The sequence below is a fragment of the Chiloscyllium plagiosum genome, chromosome 13 (assembly GCF_004010195.1).
Source record: "Chiloscyllium plagiosum isolate BGI_BamShark_2017 chromosome 13, ASM401019v2, whole genome shotgun sequence".
Classification (NCBI taxonomy): domain Eukaryota; kingdom Metazoa; phylum Chordata; class Chondrichthyes; order Orectolobiformes; family Hemiscylliidae; genus Chiloscyllium; species Chiloscyllium plagiosum.
The window spans coordinates 9,574,750-9,587,044 of record NC_057722.1 but is presented as its reverse complement, the minus strand read 5'-3'; the positions used below and the strand labels follow the sequence as shown (position 1 = coordinate 9,587,044).

The 12,295-nt window shown below is 41.9% G+C and overlaps 1 protein-coding gene across 1 annotated transcript in view; it reads left to right on the top strand.

The window, feature by feature from the left end:
- crocc2 (ciliary rootlet coiled-coil, rootletin family member 2) overlaps nucleotides 1-12,295 on the top strand; it is a 296,277-nt gene that overhangs the window by 176,788 nt on the left and 107,194 nt on the right. The window contains exons 24-25 of the mRNA XM_043702904.1: nucleotides 10,357-10,595; nucleotides 10,981-11,140. Of these exons, the coding sequence (XP_043558839.1) occupies nucleotides 10,357-10,595; nucleotides 10,981-11,140 (399 nt within the window). The remainder of the gene's footprint in view (nucleotides 1-10,356; nucleotides 10,596-10,980; nucleotides 11,141-12,295) is intronic.

Genomic DNA, 12,295 nt, shown 5'->3' with positions numbered 1-12,295 from the left:
CTGTTTACTGAGCGTTTGCACCATACATCCTCCTCCTTGGTGAATTTAAGCTGAACCTTAACCCCAACCCAGTTTTGTCTTGTTGTATTTACCTGTCCTTTAACCTTGACTGCTACATGGACTCTGATCCAGACCATTACAGGGTCACCTTTACCAGCAGAGCCATCGCTGAGCATTTTTTCATTCCTCTCTCTTCAAGTTTACCTGATAAACTCAAGTTTATGATACATGCAAAAGCAGATGCTGGAGATTGGAAATAAAAACAGAAGATGTTAGAGAAACTCAGCAGGTTTGACAGCATTTGTGCAGACTTATTTGTGCAGTCACACTTAACATTTCAGATCTAAGGTGATATTTCTTTAGAACTCATTTAGTCTGTTTTTCTACCTTGGTTTTAAGTAGCTTAGCATTAAAATACTGTATTTCCCATTTCCAGTCTACCTATGTGCAATGTATTTAATGACTGCTACGGACAGAACTGAAAACAACTTATAGCAGAGGTAGAGGTGACTTGACCACGCCAAGTCAGCTAGTATACTTTTTACATTGCATCTCTCTAAATGTCCCCCATTTAAACAAAATAGAAAATTGCATTTTTTATAATTTGCAATTACAAGTTACCAAAGGTACCCAACATCCATGGTCAACAAAGATATCATTTATGAATAAAACTCTGATAATTCTAGACTGTCCCACTTTCATCAGTTTCTGCACATGTATTTCATCCATTATCTCTAAAGTGTTGGGGTTTTTTTAATGGCATTCTTGTGAGTTGTCAGTTTGTCTCACATCTGCTCATTATTGAATTGGTGCTCCTTCCTTAGGGACTGTCATTCCCATGGTGAGTGCTTGATCAGAGCAGGGCAGTTATCTTTGAGATTCAATATCAGTGCTAGTTGATAACTTCCAGAGCATCCTAAACTGTTTGTATTCATTTTTATTTTAATTCTAGTGAAAGCTACCTCCTGTTCTGTACCCCTCTACATCATTAGTGGTAATGTTCACACTCTGATGAAAAACTTGGCAAGCACTTTGTTAAAAGCTTCATGAATCCAACAAATCATTGCATTGCTTTCATGTATTTTGGTTGCTGCATCTCTGCTATAGCTCTCATCTTGTCGGGATTCAGGCAAAGTCCTTTTGCTGTCAGTACATGACTTAGGTGTTTCAAGCATCTTCAATTGCATCTTTTTCTTGTCCAACTTCAGTTTCATCTTTAGCAGTCACATTAGATTCTGGTCTTGATCTGTAATGGCTGCATGCTTAGTGTCTTCACATCACTAGATCACCCAAAATGGTTTCCACTGGAAGATCACAGACCATCTCGTGTTGTCTCCCTTAGTACTCTTCTGGCAGAATGGAAATGTCAAATGGTATATGCAGCCACCCCTGTCTCCCAAGATGGTGTCCAGCATGTAGTTAGAGAACGTTTGCCTTCATTCAACTTCACTTGCTAGTTACCACTCTTTACATTGGAAAGTTGTGGCAAAATGTCTTCAATGATTGTCACTGGACAGTGAAATCTCTTACAGTTTATCGAGAACCAATGGATATATGCATACTCTCAACTTTCACAGCTATCACTGACATACAGGGGGATCTGGGTGTACAGCTCCACAGATCTCTGAAAGTGGCAACGCAGGTGGATAAGGTGGCCAAGAAGACTTGCTTTCATTGGTCAGGGCATTGACTATAGAAATTGGCAAGTTATGTTACAAGCTCCTACAAAACTATAGTTAGGCACAATTTTGAATATTGCATGCAACACTAATAGAAGGAGATGGATGCTCTGGAAAGGGTGCAGAGAAGGTTTACCAGGATGTTGCCTGGTGTAGAGGGTTTTAGTTATGGGAAGGGTTTGGATAAACTCAGATTTTTCTGGAAAGATGGAGGCTGAGTTTTAAAAAAATGAAAGGCATAGATAGGATGGATAGTCAGAGGCTTTTTCCTAGGGCAGAAAGGTCAACTACAAGAGGGTAGTTCAAGATTCAAGGTGAGAGGGGGATAGTTTATGAGAGAAGTGTGGGGAATGTTTTTCACACAGAAGGTGGTGGAATGCCAGTGGGGGTGGAGGGAACAGGTGTGTTAGCAATGTTTAAAGCATATCTTGATAGACACATGAACAAGAGACAAACAGAGGGATAGAAACCATGTTTGGACAATAATTAGTGGGTCGAAATAAGGATTAGAATCAGTGCAGGCTTGTGGGCTGAAGCATCTGTTCCTGTGCTGTATTGTATTATATTGTATACCAGGATGCTAATTCAGTCTGGAGCAGTTGACACTTTCTTGATCACACCCTTCTTTTCTAGCCCCTCTATCTTGTCTTCCAGGCTGGGCTTAAGGGCAGCTAAAACTTTCCTCAGCAGATGTTGAGTTGGTTTTGCACTGTCATCTACTTCAAGATGCTACAACTGAGCAGGACAAATAGTCACCTGCAGTACTTCCAGCATGCGACTCTTCCTAAAACAATGACCTTAAACCACAGGAGTTAACCAAAAGCTGTGACATACTTAATGCCAGTACACACATTTCCATACTTCGAAGGGGGGAGTGAGTGGGGTGGGGTTCGATATTGTAATTCTTGTGTGGATCTGCAACCAATTACCAATCTAGGCCATATTGTGGAGAGGATGCGTAGGGTCTCAGGGCACAGCTTGATTTGGCGTGGGTGGGGGGGAGCATGGAGGACACTTAACATTTACAAAAGCTTGAGCCTCATTCATACAGTGTTGGTCCTTAGGGCTAGGATTTTGGGAGTGGTGGATGGGTGGAAAGGAGAAAGTGGAGGGTAAAGTTTGATCTTGAGATGAGGGGATCCTTTGATTCAGCTGAAAGCTGTGTTGTCTAAACAAAGCAGTGAAGTACTCTTCAGATGGGGAGGGGAAGACAAAAGTTCTGATGGGGTTTGTACTGGGAGAGCCTTGGGGCCAGATTGTATAATCGTTTTAATTTGCACATAATCCAGTATATCAATGGAGTCATGTTTTGTTTCTTTTTTTTATTTTAATAATGTGTTTTATCACCAAAACACAAACATGCAATGCTGCAATTTGATTTTAACAATAAAACAGAAGTGTACTACATGAAAGAAATGAAGGTAAAATGGAATAAATTAAGCTATTTACATATAACACACATTTGAAGATTTCAAAGTCACAAGCAAAAATACAATTACACTTACCCCAGTAGTGTCCCATTATAATACTCAAAATGCCAGAGAGAATTCCCTTCTCTATCCACATAGTGTTTGAGTTAGCTGTAGCTTCAATTTCCATTCATGAGAATCTGATAGTCTCTTCCTTAGATTATCATATAATTCAACTTAGACTTTTTTTTTCCAATTACATAAAACTGCTCTTTTATCTCAGGAGCAATAATTTTACAACTTTCAAGCTATGAGTGTTGCCCTTAGCTCAAAAGAATGGCAGAATCTTCTAACTGAGAGTTTAACTCTGTTTATTTTGCTTATTTGGTAACTCTCTCTCTTTCAATAAAAACTCTCCAGGAAGTTGTTCTCTAATGGTGTGTTTATAAGAAATTTCTATGGCTACAAAAATGCTTACAGTTAATCAATAAACCCCTTCAGATGCATTGAAACCTAGATACCCCTCATTCAAAGTTCAAACATAAATGACAAAATCACACACCTTACACTTCACTTCCTTCACGTCCTTCTTTCACTTGATGTTGTTTTGGTTTTGGTTCCCTGTACTGCAGACTATATTCTATTGAGAACGGCACTGTCATTCAGAATTTATTTTTATCCATTCAAGGGATGTTGGCGTTGGTGACTAGACCAGTATTGTTGTGTCTAATTGCCCTTGAGAAGGCGATGATAAACTGTTTCATTGAACCACTGCAGTCCTTGGGGTTTAGTCTTTTCTTGTATCGAAAATCCTTCATTGCTGGTATCATTCTAGTAACTCTCCTTTGCATTGCCTCCAGGGCTCTATTTATTTTTTATATCCTTAAATTGTATGTCCAGAACTGAACACAATGTTCCAAATGTGGTTTGACCAATGATTTGTAGCTTGGTGTCATCTGCAAATTTCAAGATCTCCAAATAATTTACATTAATCAGAAAAAGGGTCTTAACATTCATCCATGAGGAGTACAATTTTTATCTCCAACTTGAGAAATGCCTATCTATACCTACTTGCGGAACATTTCAGAGAACACCTCTGGGACACCCGGACCAACCAACCCAACCACCCAGTGGCTCAACACTTAACTCCCCCTCCCACTCCACCAAGGACATGCAGGTCCTTGGACTCCTCCATCGCCAGACCATAGCAACACGACGGCTGGAGGAAGAGCGCCTCATCTTCCGCCTAGGAACCCTCCAACCACAAGGGATTCCTGAAGAAGGGCTCATGCCCGAAACGTCGATTCTCCTGCTCCTTGGATGCTGCCTGACCTGCTGCACTTTTCCAGCAACATATTTTCAGCTCTGATCTCCAGCATCTGCAGTCCTCACTTTCTCCTATCTATACTTACCCTTTGTTTTGGATCTTTTAGCCAGTTTCTATGTCATGCTGCCATCAATCCCAAACATTCCCAATTTGCTAATCAACCCACCATGTGGCACTGTATCAAACACTTTCCAAAAGTCCAAATATACAGCATCCACAATACTAACCACTGCCTGTATCACCTTGTCAAAAAACTCAGTTAAATTTGTCAGACATGACCAGCCCTTGACAAAGCCATGTTAACTGTCTAGTATTAACTTGTTTATCTCTAAGTGTATATTTATTTTATCCTGCATTATGGCCTTCATCAGTTTTCCCAGTATCAAGCTATCAAGTCTGTAGTTTCCTGGGTTATCTTTTGTCGAGAGTGTGTTGCTGGAAAAGCACAGCAAGTTAGGCAGCATCAAAGGAGCAGGAGAATCAACATTTCAAGCATAAGCCCTTCATCAGGCTTTATTCCTGATGAAGGGCTAATGCCTGAAACATCGATTCTCCAGCTCCTTGGATGCTGCCTGACCGGCTGTACTTTTCCAGTACCACACTCTCAACTCTGACCTCCAGCATCTGCAATCCTCATTTTCTCCTGGGTTATCCTTTGCCTTTTCTTAAACAACGGCATCACGTTTCTAAACCTCCAGTCCCTTTGGATTGATCCGCTGTTCACACAGGCCTGGAAAGTTTCTGGCCTGGATGGTTCTGCAGTTTGCTCCATTACCTCTCTCAGCAATCTCGGGTGCATCCTATCCAATCAGATTCCTGATGAAGGGCTTTTGCCCAAAATGTCAATTTTCTTGCTCCTCGGATGCTGCCTGACCTGCTATGCTTTTCCAGCACCACTCTAATCAAGACTCTGGTTTCCAACATCTGTAGCCCTTGTTTTTACCTTGCATCCTTTCCAAGCCTGGTGACTTCTCTACCTGGAGTGCTGCCAGCCTTTTCAGCAGCTCATATTTAATCTGTCACTATACTGCTCAGTTGCTGAACACTCACATTTTCAACTGGGCCTTTATCACCATCTTTTAATTTGGTAAAGATGGAAGCAAAGTATTCATTTGGTACCTCTGCCATACCCTTTTCTTAAGTGAGCAGCTTAACGTACTTGTTTCTTATAGGCCCCACTTTATCCTTCACTAATCTTTTACTATTAATATGTTTGAAGAATGTTTTACTGTTTGTTTTAGCGCAGCTTGCCAAACTTTCCTAATGCTTCCTCTTCACCTTCCTTATTCCAGCCTTAGGCTTTCTCCAGCATTTGAGATACTCTTCCTGATTTCCATTGATATTATTATTCTGGTACGCATCATATGCTTCCTCTTTCTTCCTTATTTTCTCATCAGTATCCCTCGTCATCCATGGTACTCTAGCTTTGGATATGCTGCATTTATTTCTTATGGGTCTGTACCTAGCTTACACCCTATTCGGCTGCCTTTTGAAAGTCTCCCATTTCTCATTCACTGTTGTATCCATCAAAATGCATTTCCACACAACCTGCCTCAGTTTAACTTTTAGACCCCTAAAATTTGCCCTTTTCCAATCTAGTATCATAACCCTTAACTGATTTTTTATCCTTTTTCGACTTAATATCAAACCTTATTTGTTATGATCACTATATCCCAAAAGCTCCCCCACTCTGATGTTTGCCACTAGTACTGACTCATTTCCTGGGACAAGATCCAGCTTCTTGCATAGTAGGGCTGGAAATGTAATGTTTCTCCCCTTTATTTCACCACACTCTAACTTTTACCCAGTCTACTTTAGGGAAATTGAATCACCAACTACCACAACCCTACTTGACCTATAGATTCCCACAGTTTGCCTGCAAAACTTCCCTTTTATTTCCTCCCACTGTTTGGAGGTCTATAATAAATACCTAACAATGTCACTACTCTCTCCTGTTGCTCACTTCTAACCACACAGATTCTAATTCAGGGACTGCATCACCTTCAAGGGCAATGATACTATCTTCAACCAAGACTGCTACACTTCGTCTCTTTTTACCCATCCCGATTCTGTTTAAAACCTTTTAACCCTGGATGTTAAATATCCTGTCCTGGTCTGGCTTGAGTCATGTTTCTGTTAATCCTACTATGTCATATCTCCTTAGAGCAATTTCTGCTTTCAGTTCCCCAGTTTTGTTCACTACGTTCCATGCATTTACATGAATACAATTTAACCCTGCCCTGGCCCGTTTCTTGCCCATCGGGAGTTGATCATTTCTTTGTTCACTGCCAATAGTCATCCCTTCCCCCATTTACTTTCCCCCATTCCCCATCTTCTCACTTTTTTGCCCTCACTTCCAAAGCTAGGCTCATTAGTCAATCCACCCTATTGCCTTATAAGTTTATATCCATCCCCAGGAGATTAGTTCCATTTCTGCTCAGATGAAGCCCATCTTTTCTGAATAGCTTTCTCCTTTCCCTGAAGTGATCCCAATATCCCTAAACGTTAAACCCTTCCTTTCTGCATCATCCGTCTACCCCCAGATTTACATCCTGATGTGTCTTTACGTAAATGGTGAGACCCATAACACAGGTAGTATTTCTGAGATTACTACCCTGGAGTTCCTGTGTTTCACCCTGCTCCCTAACTCCTGGAAATGGTTCTGCATGTCCTCCAAGCAGTCCTGCCCTGTGAGGTTGGTGCCCTCCCAGCCACTGGTTGTTCACCCTCACTTACGAGAAGTTATCCAACCATTCCAATATGTCCTGAAACCCTTGCACCAAAGAGACAATAGACAATTTGGGACTCATGATCTTGGCTGCAAGCTAGACTGTCTGTCTATCTCTTGAACTACTAGAGAGCATGCATTTAAGGTCAGAGGGGGTACGTTCAAAGGAGATGCGAGGGGCAAGTTTTTTACACACTGCCTGGAACATGCTACTGGGCTGGTGGTTAAGGCAAATATGATAGGGGTGTTTAAGGGGCTTTTAGATAAGCACATGAATAAGCAAGGAATGCAGGGATATGGACCAAGGGCACGCAGAAGGGATCAGTTTAACTTGGCATCATGTTTGGCGCAACATTGTGGACTGAAGGGCCTGTTCCTGAGTTGTACTGTTCTATGTTCTATGTACTGAGTCACACATTACTACCACCTTTCTAATCAGCCTATCACATCTCTCTCTTTTACCAGAGTAGCCTCATGTACCATCACACTATAATGTTTTCCTTTTGTCATCCACCCCCAACTCAGTCATGTGGCTCACTAAATAGGTATCAAAAATTTCATATCTGTTAGACAGTGCCAAGGTGGGTTTCCTCCACCTGCTATCTCTTTTCTTTTCAGCAAATGGTCACTCAGTGTCCTGCCATCTCTGCACCCCTCTTTTCATGCCAATCACAATGTGGTGTACCCACTGTCTGGTATGAGAAACCTCTCTCCATCTTGAATGGTGTACAGTGAGGAGAGGTGCTGCTCTGAATCAGTCACATGTATGATGATGCTGCTGCTTTAACAAGGTTAGGTTGTTGTTCTTGGGCTTTTTTTCGGACAAGGTTGTAAAAGCAGCGATTCTGAAAAGTCTAGGTTTGAGGGTTTTAGGGTCAGTTTGATTATAACTAACAGATACCGCCACAGGCAAAAGGCTTCCAAGTTAAAAAAAAACCTACAATAAACGGGGAGTGGCCAATTGTCCCAGCTCAACTTTTCTCTGGTTTGGTTTGGGTTTTAGCAGTCTGGCTGTTCACTGAAAGCAATCAGTCTGTTTGAGACTGCTGATCCAAGAAACAGCGACATGGAAGATGGTGTTCCATGCGGAATCCCTCCGCCATCTCTCTCCCTCCTGTAAGATGTTGTGTTTGATTTTACTTTTGTGCCAAAGGGTTTTTACAGGGATTGTTGCAGGTATTTGGAACAGCATCATTAAGTTGAGATGATCCGTTGGTTTTCGGTTAGGCTAAGTTATTCTATAGCTGAAAATGTGTTGCTGGAAAAGGGCAGCAGGTCAGGCAGCATCCAAGGAGCAGGAGAATCTTCAGGAAGGGCTCATGCCCGAAACGTCAATTCTCCTGTTCCTTGGATGCTGCCTGACCTGCTGTGCTTTTCCAGCAACACATTTTCAGCTCTGATCTCCAGCATCTGCAGTCCTCACTTTCTCCTCGAAGTTATTCTATATTCTGTTTTCTTTTGTTTGAGTTTCATTCGGTAATCTTGTAAATAAATTCTGTTTTGTTTGAAACTAAGTGGTTAGATAGCTGCATCCCTCCTGGAATATCAACTAACACCTGCTTCAAACACCTAGTAAAGTTGGGGTCCGGGATATATTCTTGACATGTTTTGAGGGGTCTGTCCTGGTCCATAACACATATTGTTCAAGGACTGCTACCCTCTGGCACTTCACGCAGATGTGACTGTGCTAGATATCCAGTGGATCCAAATTATCCCACATTTTGCATGTCACACATTTCACAGGCTTTCCCAGAATCCCTGCCGTCATTACTAATCGAGATTGTGCACACTGCTGAGACTCTGCTATCTCTTAGCCACAACCACATTTTCTGTCAGTCCCCTTCTCTCTCTTGTTTGGTTTGTGGAGAAGGGATGGAGAGAACCACTACAGTACTGTAAAGCTTTTTTTGGGGTGGCACAGTGGCTCAATGGTTAGCACTGGTGCATTACAGCACCAGGCACCTGGGTTCATTTCCAGGGTGACTGTCTAGAGCTTACACATTCTCCCTTTGTCTGCATGACATTCCTCTGGGTGCTCTGGTTTCCTCCTACAGTGCAAAGATGTGCAGATTTGGTGGATTGGCCATGCTAAATTGCCCATAGTGTCCAGGGAAATGCAGGCTAGGCGGATTAGCCATGGGGAATGCAGGGTGGCAGAGATGGGGTAGGTGGATGGGTCTGGCTGGGATGCTTTTCAGAGAGGCAGTGTGCATTCAATGGACTGAACGGCCTGATTCCACACTGTAGGGAACCTTTGAATTACCAGGTCCTCCATAATCCCCCTCCTCAACTGCACCCAGTGAGCCAACGTTGCCCAGAATCCTCCTTAGTCATTTCTCACTACTGTCCTTCTTGAAAGTCAGCCAATCCCCTCCATTATATTCCGCTGTTTCTTCACTGTTTTCTTCTGCACAGTAGATTACTTACAGTGTGGAAACAGGCCCTTCGGCCCAACAAGTCCACACCGACCCGCTGAAGCACAACCCACCCATACCCCTACATTTACCTAACACTATGGGCAATTTAACATGGCCAATTCACCTTGACCTGCACATCTTTGGACTGTGGGAGGAAACCGGAGCACCCGGAGAAAACCCACGCAGACACGGGGAGAATGTGCAAACTCCACACAGTCAGTCGCCTGAGTTGGGCATTGAACCCCAGTCTCTGGCGCTGTCAGGCAGCAGTGCTAACCACTGTGCCACCGTGCCACCCACACAGTAGTTGTCATGTTTGTTTCCACCATTCAGTCTGCCATCTGCTTCCTCAAACTACTTTCAAAATTCAGCTTCAAAATTCAGCTTCAAACTACTTTCAAAATTCAGCTTCAGCTTCCCTTTCAAGACAATATTGCTTTCCATTATTATAAGGTCTCTCCATTATCTGGAATCTCTCAAATTCAGCATATTCCCCCTAGTTTCATTGAAAAAAACACCTTTTTTTGTCTAAGCCAAATTATGTCTATCTTTTACTTCCTCTGTGTATCTAGCCAAGCTGTTGATACATGTTCAGAAACGTACTATTGTCCATTTCAATCTTCCAAGTCCATTATACTTGATGTCACCAACAGTAACCACTATTTGCTATCTCTTGCAACCTTAATTATGACCTGTCTCCGGAACTGTTCCTCATTATTTCTCCCTTTGCCTATAACCTATTCCTGCGATTGTGGCTGTGCCAAATGTTGACTTCGAAACTCTTGTTCACAAACAGATGGAAGAGTTAAAGACACAACTTCGTGTGGCAGAGGACACTCGGGATGGGATTCGTAAGGACCTGATTGAATCCCACAGGAAGGTCCGAGAGAATGAGGAAGCTCAGGAGGTGCAACGGAAAGAGAACCTGGAGCTCAAGCGAGTTTTGAACGATGAGATCCGTGAAAAAGAAGCCATCCAGAATTCCAACGAGGACCTCAGAAATATCATTAAAAAGATTGAGAGTGAAAGAATCAGGTATAATGCAGTCAAATACGGCCACTTGGCACACAATACCCTCCTCATAAACACCAGAACTGCCAAATTACTGCAAAATGTTCACAGTCCCCACATTCAAAGCAGAAATAATTGTGTGTTAAATGCACATAGCAAAAATGTACCAAAAGCCATTGGCATCAAATCCTTTCCAAAACTGTATCCCAAGCAACCAAGGTTAAAATAAACTGTAGCCCAAATGCACATTGTTAATATTGTACCCTGAACACCCAGTCAAATTGAATTCATAGTCATCAAACCCTTTTCCAAAGTACATCTTGAATGTCCTGCCAATACTGCAGATTACCATCCTCTTCTCTCTAATTGTTTCTGATTGGTGGGAACTGACTTAGTTTTATGTCATTAGCTTAAAGAGGACAAATGAGGAGAAGGAGCAGAAGATCAACATCCTGGAAGAAGCCAAAACCACAGTTCAAAATGAGGCCGGGGAACTGCGCTCAAACCTCCGGGACGTTGAAAAATCAAGACTAGAGGCCCGGAGAGAATTGCAGGAACTTCGACGACAGGTGAGGAATGGAGACTCCAAAAAAGTAATGAATGCCAATCTCATTCCCTAGGGATGGATGGGTGAAAAGCCCCTGCCACAACTAATGCTTGATTTAAGGTGATTAAACTTATTAAACCACCTTTAGTTTTAGGTAGTTTATCAAAGAGCAATATGTAATCTTCAAGTATTCTTTTCACTTCCTATTTTTCAACACTTGCTTTAAAAATGCATATTTGGAAATGTGATTGGAGCTTATGGGGAGAGGACCAAGAATGACAGATCCATATTCTCCACGGGAATGTGGTCTGAGTTTGCCTTCAACTGAATGCTTTTATCTGATGCATCCAGGCTTTACACTGTGTCCTGTAATGTAAGAACATGCCATGGATATTGAGGTATTGAAGAATCCAATAAACATTTCTTACAACTAACTATTACTTACAAGCATTACATTCTTCAGACATAAAGGTGTCTGGCCTAGTTTAAAGCCAATAGTTACCTGAAATAAAATGGAGAGGAGATTTTTATACCTTCAGCTAACATAAGCTGATATCATGAGCATGTTTCTTAATGATACACTGTCATGCTGAGCATGAGACATACACAACATGTCCCTGTTTCCAAACGTTAAAAAAGTATCTCAAACAGATATATAGGCACATGTTGTCAATCTGTTCATTATACAGCAAGTGAAACAGAGCTTACAATATTAATATGTCAAACTTTACATGTAATGCTTTGGAGGTTTGACAACTTGTCCTGATCTGGTGATTATATAGCCATTTGGAGTGGTACACTTGGTTCACTATTGCACTTGTTTGATAATTTAGTTACCTTGCTGCTTGTTGCTGTCACTCAACATCACCACATCATCGTTGTGGTGTTCTTTTCAACCTCTTCATCCATGGTTGGTGTGCCTTAGATTGGTTCGAGCTGTCACCTGTTCCTTCCCAGTGCAGCACCATCATCAGTAATCAGCTTTGCATTATTTGGGTCTGTGACATACGATAGAAACCTTTGGTAGTTTCAAAGAACTTGGACTTCTAACTCTCTGTCTGCATGTTATCTCTCAACTTGCTCACTCATTCATTAGGTCACTTTTGGAATATTTTGTGCAATTCTAGTATCCCTGCTATAGGAAAGACGTTGTTAACCGTGAAAGGGTGCAGAAAAG